The 13,835-nt window shown below is 42.6% G+C and overlaps 1 protein-coding gene across 4 annotated transcripts in view; it reads left to right on the top strand.

The window, feature by feature from the left end:
• The window catches only part of fstl5 (follistatin-like 5), a 155,368-nt gene that overhangs the window by 16,218 nt on the left and 125,315 nt on the right, over nt 1-13,835 (top strand). For all 4 annotated transcript variants that reach the window (XM_035162284.2, XM_035162282.2, XM_035162283.2 and 1 more), the window contains exon 2: nt 7,876-8,017. In XM_035162284.2, the coding sequence (XP_035018175.1) occupies nt 7,876-8,017 (142 nt within the window). The remainder of the gene's footprint in view (nt 1-7,875; nt 8,018-13,835) is intronic.

Genomic DNA, 13,835 nt, shown 5'->3' with positions numbered 1-13,835 from the left:
TGCACAGCATTTCCAGCATTTGTAAGGAAAGAACAAGGACCGAACAGGAAGCACTACCCTTGGGGGAAGTGTGTCGCCTGTGGTTTTGGACGTGCTTTGAACTTGAAGGAGTCCTTTATCAGTGTACAGTGCTGCCGGGGATGTGCGAGTATGACAAGTGCCATGATAACTCTACCAAATAAGACGCGCTGCAGCGGGGATGCTCGGGCAGCAGACACGCAGCAGATGCTCCGGTGTTCTCCAGATATCTCAGGGACAAACTGTGGTACTCCAACCAAATTGATCTGTACACAGGAATACCGCTGAGCGTGCTGGAGGGGATCTGCCTGCAGGGGGTCAGGGATGTGTCAACTGAAGCATATGGCGAAAGAAGTGGGGGGTGGGGACTGAGGTAAGCAGAGTACTTCATCTGCTGGCTTCAAGTTCCCCTCCAATGACCTCGCAGGAAATTTGAATAATTTCAAAGTAGCGTCTCGAGGAAATGATTTGGTTTAGAGAGCAAACTGGGAGCAACCACCGAATCCATGTTGGCCGAATCAGGCTCTGGTTCCCCCCCGACAACAATCCAATGTCTCAGCTGCACAGGTGAGCTCCAGTTTGACTGAAGACGGACCCGGTGAAGAAAGTTATTCTGAATGCATTGACCTTCCAGAGGAGCTTTTTCAGAACTTTTAACAAACAGATCTCGAGCCACAAATTCCACTAACTCAACCATTAAAATGTCGCCGTCTTGTTTATGTTTACACGACACTGAACATTTTTAAATCATTTCTTTAGAACACAATGTCTGCAGCATTGTTTAAAAACCTGCTTCCCACTTTCCAGGCAGTTTTACCTAGAGGCTCCTGCTGGATGCGTGACTGAATATAAAAAAACTGAGAACAGCCATGAAGAGCAAAGTCTGAAAGACATCCTGAGCATATTGCATAAAACTGAATATACCGAACAGAATGTTAATGAGGTTGTTCTCTGTGATTCTGCTTTAACGCTGTTATCCAAGGACATGATCCAAAGTCCAGTTTATCAATTAAAACACTCTCCCTGTATGCGACTGTCGAGTTTGGTATAATACACTGAACTCAACATGCACCATTTATTACATCATTAGATTATATACCAGCGCACCTCTCAACGATCCTTATGTGATAGGCAACTATATTTCATGATTATATAAACGTTTTAGATACCTAAGATGTTTCAATTCTCAACCACCATATGCGTGTGTGGTGCCTATATTTAATCTGCAGCGTGACAATGACCCCAGTCATGAAGTCAGAGGTCAGAGTCATGAGGCAACGGGAGTCACAACCGAATGTCTGAACTTCACAGGGTCTGATCTCAGCATCATGGTGTCAGTCAGTGTCACATGAAGAGACTGAAACTGCTGGGACGGCAAAACTCCTCACACAAACTATGACAGGTTCCTCGAAGCTGCTTCAAACTTAAACCTGCAAAGTACCTTTTAAATTGTGTTGAAGTGAATCCAGGAGAACGGCTGCTGGCAGTGTTCTAGTAATCATTCTAGGCAGTGTTGTGAGTTATGAAATGTTTTATAACTAACAAAACTCTGTCTTAAAATATTCAGTAAATTATTGTTGCAGACCTTTGACCTAATGTTGAATATGAAGACTTGAAATAGATGTTTCTTTTTTTTTTATAGTTCATCCAGAGAGTTCAGTTCTCCTTCTGCTTATCCAGGTCATGTCTGTAGGTGTTGGTAGGAATTGGCACAAGTGTGATACAGATGCACTTGGTAAACAATTCTGGCTTTATCAGCTTTTAACATTCATCAGTATCTGAGTGAATTTGGTATTAATGTTTAAAAGTCTCATATGGAAACGGATGAATCCTGCAGAATCATGTAAAAAACATAAAATGACATGAAACACCTTGAGTCATCATCCTGTTCATCAGTTACTATCGTAGGATTGTCGAGTAAGACACGGAGGCTTGAGTAAGCGGCTTGGTTTTGTAGCATTTCCCACTGAGCTGTGCTGCTGCCTGATGTAAATCTCAATGCCCGGCTGACTTTGAAGTTCAGTGACGGCAGAAAAACCTCAAGCAAGCTCAGCAGAGCAGATAAATAACAGCAAACAAATGAAAAAAGTGGTTATTTTTCCCTCTCTGGACTCAGAGCTCTGCATTTTACACTCAAAATGAAAATAGAAAATAGCTGCCAGAGAAGGGCAAAGCAGCTGCCATAAGAAAATTATATATGAAGCTTTAAACGTCAGTTCAACACATGACAGGTCTGAAACACAGTCTGCACCTAAAGAATAATGTTAGTAGATTGAAAATTGTCTACGCTGCAGAACACGTTTTTTTTAAAATCAGCCTTTTTCTGCGATTTCTCTCTTTTGTATCTGTCATCAATTCATTTTGTGTTTGCAGAAGAACAAAAACAACATAAACTAATGTGGCAGGAGTGCGACCTTGTGTGTTCCACAAACAAATACACTTGAAAGATGTGACAGGAGACAAAAAATTAATACATTAGCAACGTAGCCTACGTTTTTAAATGAAAAGCTTCCGAAGTGTGCAGGTCTAGTAGTTTAATTGTCAGCGTGATGGAGTGTCATGCTTTGCAGAGCAGCGCTGTGACCTTGAGGAAGTCTTGAGCCTCACTTTGAGAGGGTTCCACTGGTTGTTTCGCAACAGTCGCTTGACTGAGCCTGCATGTGTTGTTTTTTTCCTCCAGCATCGCCCTGTTCTCCTTCATAGATGTTTACCCCTCTCACACTTGGGAGCTGTACTGTGCAGCCACTTTAAGTGTTTCCAGCTGAGCAACTCATTGGGAACTTAAGAGCTGCTGAGTGTAGAACACCTACACGCCTGTATGTTGCCACCTTTAAAGTGCAGTGGTATAGATAAAAAGAAATGGTGGACATACAGTATATATATATGAAGACTTTTTTCTCTGCAGCAGTTTGCCTTCAGCCCACAAATCACTAAATCTGCTGATTTAATTTACCACACATGAACTATAGAGTTGAGAACTGAATATCTTCACCTGCATGTGATGCTTCGACTTATCTCTTGTGTTTCTCCCCTCACATGCAAAAGACGTGTTGCCCTTTTGGCAATGAGCATTGTCAACATCGACTTTGGAGAAGTTTAATCGACAGCACCCCTGCTGTGGGATTTTCTCCCGGTGAAACGATTGCTTAGAAAATATAGAAAATAGAAACATAGAAAATCCCACGTTCACAGAGTCTTGTTGACTCCTGATTGTTTCCCTGAGTGAAATGTTCCACCACTTGAAATCTTGAAAGCTGAAAGCTGTGCTGGTAATTTCCAGTTTACAGAGATGCAACCTTCAGATGAAAAAAAAAAAACTAAAATGGCCATAAAAAGAAGAGAAACTAAATCTAATGACACCGGGCCTTTTTGCAGAAATGTCTTTTTACGTTAGATCAAGTTAAAAACGAGGACGCAGTTTCACTCCAGTTTATGTGCAGGAGGAATCCAGGCTGGGTTACTGCAGGTCAATTGAATTTTGTTTAATACCTTCAAATTGTAAGCTCGCATTTCACTTTAACCATCTAATGCTGTCGGATTTCATCATTCATATTTTCCCTTTAAGACACAATGACCACGTTGTTTTATTGCCCTCCACCGTCACAGCGGAGAAAGAAAACTGACTGTGTGGTACACGTCTCTGTTTTCCGTCTTTTTCTTTTCCTCCATTCTCTTTCATGTACATAATCTGTAGCTGCACGATAAATAATTGAGAATTAAATGCTATTAAACGGGCTATGTCTCATTATGATCTAATTTAAATTAAAACGGCAGCTAAGGATAGATTATGATGGAATTTTTTACACTCGCTGTCCATCAAATTGACGGACAGCGAGAAAATGTAACACAACCTCGGCTCAGAACTTCCCCAGAGGACCAACAGCCACTCAGCGTTCCTCATTTCTCAAGAGTTTGTTTAATTACATTGGAGACAAGCTGACTGTAATTAGAAAGCTGTAAATTGAAGACTTATCAGCTATGAATCAGAATTAGTCCAAGCTGACTTACAGCGTTAGAGTCACACGGGAGAGCAATATTCCCGGAGGGCGTTTTTTGAGGGGAAAATCATGCACAATATCAGGAAAATGAATAACATGTTTTAATTATGTATTCCCATTTTCCAGAGTTATGACTCGCCAAACATACATGGCAGGCAAATGAATTACAAACGTGTGTATTAATTCAAACGTAGCTAAAGCCCAGTGTGGTGCAGTCAGCTGGTGCACGTGCACATTATCTCTAGAACGTGCTCTGTGTTGTATGGATGTGTTGTTATGCTTGTCCCGTGCACTGAATGAGATGGAGGGAGGAAGGGGAAGGGGCGGCGGCTATGAGCTTGTCAAGACATGATGCATTGTGTACATAGTGGGAAATTGGGAGTCTTCATTTGAAAGTCAATGCCAAAGCTCAGACGTGCTCCGGGGAACTAAAAACCACAGGCTCGAGTTATGATGGCTCTCCCTGGGGGGTCCAAGGGGAAAACCTCTGGACTGTTTCAGCCTCCTGTGCTTTTAAAGCGAATAAATAAGAGTCAAGATTTACAGTATTTACTCATGAAAACACTCTGATTGTCACTGAAGGACGTAGAAGTAAACACGTACGGACAAGAGTGGAATTTAGGCTTGTACACTTTACTGTTAAACGACATTCGATGTGTTTCACGTGTGCAACATTGTCCTTTACAGATGAGACACGTTCTTCTCGTCCCATTGCTTCTCTTGGATCAGTAACAATTTGGGAATAAGGTTTTAAATGGAACAGGAAATCTTGCTTGTAGCCTTTAGTCAGATTATAAACTCTGATCCCGGTTAATAACTTACATAACAAATTCAGTTGAGAGGCAATTTTACATGGAAAGAAGCAAAAAAGAGAAAAATCCTTGCACACAGCAGGACATTGGAAAAAAATGGGTGACAGAAAATTGTATCTGATAAGAACCACAACACAAGAGCTAGACAATTAATCATATTTATCAGGTTTGGGGTTTTAATTTTCAGATTTTGTTTGATTATTGGTTTTAGTGCTGCAACTAATGATGATTTTAATTATCAAACAGTCTAACGAGTGTTGAATTAATCATTTGAGCAACATAAATGTGAAAATTCGTGTCACAGGTTCCAATGGTTTGTCTTGAAATGATTTTCTTCATGCAACCCAAGGTCCAAGACCTGAACACAATCAGTTTATGGCCAGAAAATTGGGGAGGAAGCAAAACCTCCTAATTAAAAAGCTGGAGGAAGTGGATATTCACTACTTTGGTGATAACAAATGCCTTTAAAAATTACAGCAAAATCTTCTATTGATCGACTCATTGCTGCAGCTCTAACAATATAAATGGTTTTACTGAGGCCACATCCCCCCTCACTGCTTTATGGAAGTTTAGTTTCTGATTAATCTCAAGTATTTTACTGCTGACAGTTGTTTCTATTCTACACTCATTGATATAAATGTGATGCATGAAATAATAGAAAGATGATCCCTCAGTGTAACGTATGGCAGTTCAGCAGCAGCACAAACTGAGTGTCTGCTGTTGATTTTATTATTCATAAAAGTAGTTTTGCTTTTGTTTGAACCTCCCTCCATCTCTCAACATCTCTGTAGTTTGTCATTGTGCCAAAGCTTCATTAACAGCAACACGATAAAAGGAAAGGGACTGAATGACAGAACAATAAACTCACCCACAGACACAAACACTCAGAGAAACGCTCTCTGCTTTGAAAGAGAAACCATTTAAATGTGTTCTGTTCAGACCCCAGTAAAGGCAGCTTTTAGGGAAAAGAGGAGCAGCCCAGTTTGAAATGTAGAAACTCTCAGTAAGACAACTCGTGATTTAGTCGTCAGTCGGAGAAGAGCTGGAAAGTTATTGCACTTGTATGAATGATAATAATGAGTTAAATGTCTGCGAGGAACTGTGTGTGTGTGTGTATGACAAAGTTAAACTCCTTAAAACCTGTGCATACGTCTCTGTCTCTGACACAGCATCCTGCAAAAGTTAGTCCATTAATAACCCATTTAACACGGGGATGCTGCACAGAAGTTGATTGATTGTGCAAGCAGATATGGTAATCCACCCCGAGTGGCTGAAAGACTGTGTTAGCAGAGAAGTGGAGCAGGAGCAGGAACTGCCGGCAGGGTTCCTACCTGCGACTGGAGAGTGTAGAAAAGTATATAATGATATGATGAATACATTTAAGAGGCGTTAGGTAGGATTTTTGTCAGGTTGCACAAAATGACGGTAATGTGTCTGCAGGGGTTCGTGTAAAGCTGTTGATCATTATTAACGTTTTAACAATTACTTTTGACAGGCTTTTGGAAATCTTTTGAATTTCTAGACTCGCACGACGGAACAAAACCACACACTGCCCACTGGATTATGAAACAGCTCCCCCCCCCTCCCTGACAGAAGTGAGAGATGTTTCAACTACAAAAAGGCTCAAAGCTTTGTTCTGAAGGAAAACAGGCTTAAGGCTCCGTCTTAATGCAGCAGCATTATTGTAATATGTTGCATTTGACTTGTACATTAGTGTCTTTGTAGATGTGTCTGCTCTAATTAGCGTTTTCATGGGAATTTTACTATAATGTTTGGACATTAGTGGCCGGGTGGTTTGTGCAGGAGCCAGTAGACTATCAAAGTTGTCTCAAAATAAAACAATTAAATACTTTATTTATATTCTTCATATCAGAAAGAAAGAAAACTTGGTTTTTGAAGATGTTAAAAGATGGAATTTCACAATGAGAAAACGTGCAGGGAAGCAGTAGGTGCATGTCGGGCGGCTCAGGAAGGCAATAAAAAAACTCCCTTAAAGTCACGGAAATAAAAGTTTCACTGTTCCCTCTTTGTCCGGCACATCACAGTGACATGCCGACACGCCGGCACGACCTCCTGACCTCTGGTGACTAGCAAGTGGGCCCACAGAGCTGCCACGGCAGGGCCATTGTTGTCTGACTCAGTGACACTCCAGAAGAACAAGGAGGCAGGGTCACCGTCCTGCCGTCAGTCATCTCCCTCCGCCGGAGGATGATGACAAGGCACTGGTGGCCTGAAAAGGCTCAGGAAGCACAGCTCAGCGTTTGCCTGTGAAAATCAACAAGTCAAGTCGAGTCAACTGTATTTATAAAGCGGCTCTTGCAAAGGGGAGTTTTTGTTATGTGGTGCACAAAAGAACCGCCGGCATAAAAGCAGATGGAGCTTGTGGGTTAAAAATAAAAAGTGAACAAATGCGATGCAGATTTTTGACAAAATGCTTGTGTGCATGTTTTTGTGTGCGTGTGTGTTTGTGTGTTAGGCAATATGATTTCACTGCTAACACATCATGTACCCTCCTCTGCATTTCCTGCCTTTTGCTTTTCCTTGAACATCAGTTTATGGGACACACATTCTCACAGGGCTACCCCCCCTCACAAACATGGTTTTGTAAAATTCATGTCACGCAAAGGTCAAACTCGTTTTTACACAGCGTAATGAATAATTTAAAATGCAGTTATGTTGGAGGTGAATATTCTCCCTCCCTTAAACAAACGTGTCAGGGGCCACATCTCTGTGAGGGTGTAAGCAAACTGTTGAAGACGTTATCTCCTGTGCTACATCACAGTGGCTTGACACTCGGCCCTAATTGCCTTAATATATTGGCTCTTTGTCTTCCTTATTTTGATTTTCTCATGTCCCCCCCGGAATTGATTCAAAAGCAGATCTAATCTGGACTGGTGTTGGGCACATATTGATGGCTCTAGTCTAAACCAGTGACAGTTTGCGGTTCCCATTGTCTGCACTAATTACTGCGGACGTGATGTATTGTCTTGAACCTCCAGAGTGTTGGTGAAGAGTATTCACCGTTCTTGTTTGTTGTTTTCTAAAAGGAAAAGACCAATGAAGACGGCCAGATGGTGGTCGGCGGCAATCTTACTGTTGGGTCTCGCTGTGCTCAGCGCCGACGGGAGACCCAACAAGGAGGGATTCGGATCGCCGCCTTATCGACCGGTCGTGAGATTCCGCCACAAGGTATTGACCCGCCTTCTTTTTTCATTTGCCGTCCGTAACAAGAGAACTTATGTGCTTTTTTGCCAAGTATTAAACTAATTACAGTGGCACTTTCTTCCCGCTTCAGATGACTCTCCTGTGGTTGTTGTTTTTCTGCCTACTGAAAAAACACGTGATGAATCATTATCCCTCCCTCTGTGCCAGGGGACTGTCTTTTCAAAGACAGCATCAGATTATTGCGAGCCACAGCTGAGCAAAGATGAAAATGAGCTCTGAATGAAATGAGGATTTTTTTTCTATATGGCACCAAAGCGGAAAGTTTAAAGTAAAAGATGTCACTGGAATCTTATTGATAGAGGGCAGACCCCACGAGCAGAATCCGCCACTTTTTATTTATCTCCCTCTACAGCGACTCAAAGAAATGTTTTGCCCTCTAAACAAGAAGCGTCTTGTTTTTGTTTTTGTCTGATTTGGCTCCAAAACTCCAGAGTAACCGAGTTGGATCAATTAAAGCCAGACTGTGAAAAAAAACAAAAACGGACTGTTTTGGCAGACGGGGACTCGAGTAAGGCAAAGTCTTTTGTCAAGAGGCATTAGTCGGCTTATGGCCTTCCACTACATATTTCCCATGTGCCCCTTTTGCAAGTCTGTTCCCTTGCAAACGCATATCCTCGCTATCCAATCAAAGATAATAAATTAGGGGTGAAAATATAGAAATGGTTTTGTCTGTCTGTCATATTCAAACTAAGATTTATCTCCATTTTGGTTTGAGTTACATATGCGTGGAAGTAAAATGCCCTGATAGTGGTTGCAAAGGGCGGGTGGTTAGAAAGAGGAGCGGGACACAGCGGAAACAGATGGTAGGAAAGTCATTAGACGGTATCAGAGTTGTGTGAGAAGCTGGGAGCGATGCAAAGCTGTTGAATCGACACGACGGTCAAACACACGCTGACCTTTTTCGAACCGTTTGCTGAGGGAGATGCTCGACACAACACGAGGACGGGCAGATAGCAACTGGGCGAGAGTTATGCTTCTTTTCCAGCCAGCACTTTATCCAGGAAATTGTGTGTGTCAGGGAAGTAAAGCGATTTAAACTTCAATACCCAGAAATCCTATAATATGATCTTTGTAAACTGCAGAGATTGCACTTCTTCCAGGCCGGGATGCTCTACACCAAAGGGAAAGAGAGAGAGGCAAATAATCCAATGTCTACCTCTGCTTAGACGGTGTTGGATTTCATTCTTTAAGGACAGTGTTAGAGATGTCTGTGATGTAAGCTTATCTATGTGCAGGGCGGAACTGCACCATGTACGGCGTGATGCTTCTTTTTACCCCAGGAGGAACATGTGCTCCTGTGTTTAAAGGAGACGTAGGATTTTTCACTTTTCATCTAGTGCGTCATATAGTTTTTATTTTGTAGTTTCGTAAAGATGTGACCCATTAAAATGCGTCTTGATTTACTTAAATTAACCTTTAGAGCCCAGACGATTCAGCCTCAGACTTTGACGTGCCTGCAGGGCCATTAGCCAGAGCTCAGGGTGAGAGAGGAGGAGGGGGGGGGGAATAAGGCGACTAAGAGCCAGTATCACTGTAAGCCAGAGGTTAAGACTGACCTTTGTGATGCAACTTCGTAAAAAACCCTTTATGACACTGACATTGTCATCGAATCCCTGCGTTCCAAGGTGGAAATACTCGGCCCGTGACTTTAACTGCTTATTTTACTCATGATCTGTCTTTGATCGTATAAAAAAAACTCCATATGGGCATGTTTATAAGGTTAAACAGTTAACTTCCAATAGACAGGATTTGATCTTTTGTATGATACAGGTTCTCTTGTTCAAACACACTCGTTTTGACTCCCTCTCTCTTTATTGCGCTGGTCTGGAACCAGTGTGACTTTAATAATTAAAGTAATGTACGGCCATCGTGCAGTGCAGAATTTGACGAGAAGCTGCAAAAATGATGTATGTGCCTTTCCGGTCCAATGAAATTAATGTGCCAGGCTCTGTGATTACATCGCAGAGGAATGTCATTACGGCATCTGCATACCATTACAATCCGTCTTGCGGGGGGGGGACAGAGGTAAACTCTGCTCATCCATCCGCCTGTCAAACCAGCCAGTGGAGATTTACAGCCCTTTGGTGAAAAATGGCCACATCACAAGATCTTTTTTCCAAAATATGTCATCAGCCTATTTTGTTGGTGAGAGAATGTTCTGCACCGGTGGATGGATGCCAGAGAGGAGCGGGTCGTCCACTTGTCAATACAGTTGAGTGAGCAGCGTTAAAAAAGAACAGCTGTTTCAAAATGAGATATTTCAGAAACGCCAATGTCAAGTTTTAGAACAGAGGTGACGGCGATGTGGATTTTAAGTTCTCTGACCTTTTTTGAAAGGATAGTAGGAGGTGACTCAAATTCATTTAACAATTTCACACATTTTTAATTAAAAACTGAGCAGCAGGTCCCTGGTTCGACTCCACATACCTTCGCCGAGGTCCAAGTTGCCTTAAATTGCACACATTCATAGAAATCAGTTGCCCAAATATTTTTTAATCAAGATCAATGGATGAAAATTCATGAATGATGCAACTGAATGGATTCTTTCTTGGCCCATGTCCCATCCTTCCACCAAGTTTTGTAGAAATCAAGGCTAGTTTTTGCGTTACCCTGTTGACAAACCAACAAACTATAACCCCCCAGTAGAAGACACACCTCTGCCCAGACCCAACAGTCCTCTCAAATCCACTAGATCGGGATTTGGAGTGAAAACATAACCTCAGCGGAGGAGATAACAATAATAATCAAATTGCTCAAATGAAAGAAAAATGGAATTACAAGCACGGCAATTAAACCAAGAGAACGATGACTCACTTCATAAAACAATAAAGTGAAGTTACACACAACACTGAGGATGCAACTGGTCTGATCTCGACAGACATTCACTTCTCCCCCCTTCTCTTTCATCCAGTTTCCTGTCTCTCCCTCACTTTCTCCATCTAAAGAGATGCAAAAAACGCCCAAACATACTTTAAACAACATAATTGCATTCATTTCCTCCTCCTAACACTCACAGCACTATGCTTTGCTTTCATGCTGTAATGTGCCAGAGACAGCGTTAAAGCTATATGCCTCTTCCTGAGCTTTGAAGGAGAGTGTTTGACAAGGGTAACAGGATAGGATACGACCTTATAAGCTTCCCTCACAAAGACTTCAATCACCAGGAGGCACTCGGCCATAAACAGCTGGTCACATGCTCTACCCATAATTCCCGTGGTATTATTTCAGAAAGTCGCTGTGAAATCCTCCCCATCAGGTCAAGTATAGGACACAGAATCCCGTCCATCACAATTCAGCCCTAATTAGAAATGGTTAAAATGTGACGGTTGGTGTTTTCAAGCTTCTGGAACACAGCGAGCTCATTTTCTATCCTCGTCTTTCACTCGGCCTCTCTCCCGCTGAGCTCCGCTGTAAAAGTGACGGAGAGGCTTCATGTGTACTTTGTGAAAATTTGGTGGAAAAGTCGCCAGGCCCCGCTCGACGCGAGGGACAAAAGCAATTTCTGAGAGTTTGTCGCTCTGACATCAAGCTGTTATGACACAACAAACAAAATGGAGGCAAGGACGACTGTGTGCAAAGCCCCATCCATCCAGGGCTGGCTTGGCCACATGACAAATCTAGATTAACAGGGGATAAACCGAGAGAGGGAGAGTGGGGGAGAAACAGAGACAGAGGGGGGAGGGCGGGCGGGTAAATGAGATTGAGATAAAGAGAGAAGGGGACGGTAGAAATAACAGGAACAAATCACACAATTCATAAGACACAGTTTTATGTAGCGTAGCTGCTCGGAAAGCTGCAATGTTAGTCTTAAATGTGGCTACTGTCGGGATTATTCCCACCCTCCTCTTCCTCCTCCCCCTCCTCCTCCTCCTCCTCCTCCTCAGATGGTCAGCTTTAGCCCCAACCCTTGTCACTCATCTTGATGAGCTGTCTACTTTCAAATGGCAGCGAGCCCACAGCGGCGGTAACCAGCTCCTGTAAAGTCTCCACGGGGGCTGAAGAAGCAGACGCTGCATGGAGCCAATCTGCTGTAGCAACATGTCAATGCAGATGCTGATGCTCAATTTCTTTTTTTTATCGTTGCTGTTCTATGGATCGTTAGTGTGTTATTGATATGTAGACTTATTGCAATATTCAGCCAACCACAGGCCACAGTAGGTGCACAGGGAATCTGAATTCAGGGGAATTCAGGTGCCGGGCTTGACAAACATTTATGCCATTTTGTAAAAGAGTCATATATATAACTGTCAATCAATTTTTATATGCATTACTTAGGCTACTAGTTTATTTATTTAGTTTAGCTCTCCTTAAATTGGCGGCTACATCCAGAATCTTTAACTTTGAAGGCAAGACGTCTCAATGTTCATCTCTCAATTTCCTTGTTCAATTTTCATCACACAAGTTGGATAAAGATACAAGTTGATTCTGAGATGCGCTGACATTGACACAAACAAACCTTAACAGCGTGTAGACAACATCGGCTATGAAACAACAAGTTCACACCCATCAACAATTAAATTAAATCTACCAGATTATACTTCATGAACGTACCCAGTCTGTTTGTTTTGATTGGTCAGTTTTGCTTAGGATCCCCCCAAACTGAGTGAAATGACCCGGAACTATTTCAGTGGCCGCCATTATAGGAGATGTTCCAATTCTCTAAATGGTAAGGAAAGGAGCCTCAATGCTTCCTAACTTATCTCCTTTAGCATCGGAAACATCGGACCATCCTTTACGAAAGGAAAGAAGGAAATGCCGCCCCACGTTTAAAGTGACACAACCTTGTAGTTGCACCTGGACAGATCCACGTAAATATAACAAACAGAACAGTTATTCTATTCTCATGACACAAACCAGACCATAATGATGATCGTCTGATTTCCTCTCTGTCACATCTGTCCAGTCAGGAGTCACAATAAACCACAAACACAATGAAGTTCACAACATCATCATCTCAACTGAAAATCTGAATTTGCAAGATCCCCCAATAGTTTTTTTACGAGATGCAACATTTTTGACCTAAACATGATAATTTACCAGATGCTGAAACGCAAGTACGACTCTGGAAATATATCACGATGTGGAAAATGTCTTTTCGTGGTTTGCAGCAGTTATACATTACAAGTTGAAGTGTACTTAGAAGCTGGTGGAAATGCAGCAGTGTGGGATGTGGAATCTGAAGGTGTATAAGAGAGGACAAGGAGGAGGAGTGGGGGGTGTGGTGGTGGAGGTGGGGTGTGTGGAGTGATGAAGAGAGAGAGAGAGAGAGAGAGAGAGAGAGATGTGGGCGGTCAGCCAGCTCGCTATGACAGGGGCAGATGAACCACGGGTTGTACAGCTGGGTGCTTCACTGTCCCCGGAGTCTCAGGGCAGCGGAGACAGGGCTGCCAGCCGCCGCGGGGAAAATCACGCTCCTCAAACAAATGAAGTGTGAACACTGTCTGCCATATGCAAATAGGCCCCATTTGATATCCTCCTACCTGTAGTGCACTTCTAAATGTCACCTCCTTTAGACGTTGCGTGGGGATACAAAGGATGTCACACAGCCACAGGTGTTTGCTGGGATTTCGTGCTCATTGGTTTCAACGAGGTTTTGTAAAAATAATAAAAATAGTTCTTCCCCTGATGAATTATTAAACTTAGCTGTCTGCTAGTTCATAGCCTTATTTTATCTTATTAATAGACATGACAGCTGCGCGGCTCCGTGTGATGTCGGTTTGATCCGTGTGACAACTTTGGTTTCGGATTGACATGTCTCAACTCGGCACACACACTCACGTGG

Source organism: Hippoglossus stenolepis, chromosome 7, assembly GCF_022539355.2.
Source record: "Hippoglossus stenolepis isolate QCI-W04-F060 chromosome 7, HSTE1.2, whole genome shotgun sequence".
In the NCBI taxonomy this organism is placed as follows: Eukaryota; Metazoa; Chordata; class Actinopteri; order Pleuronectiformes; family Pleuronectidae; genus Hippoglossus; species Hippoglossus stenolepis.
This window is presented reverse-complemented; position numbering and strand designations above follow the sequence as displayed.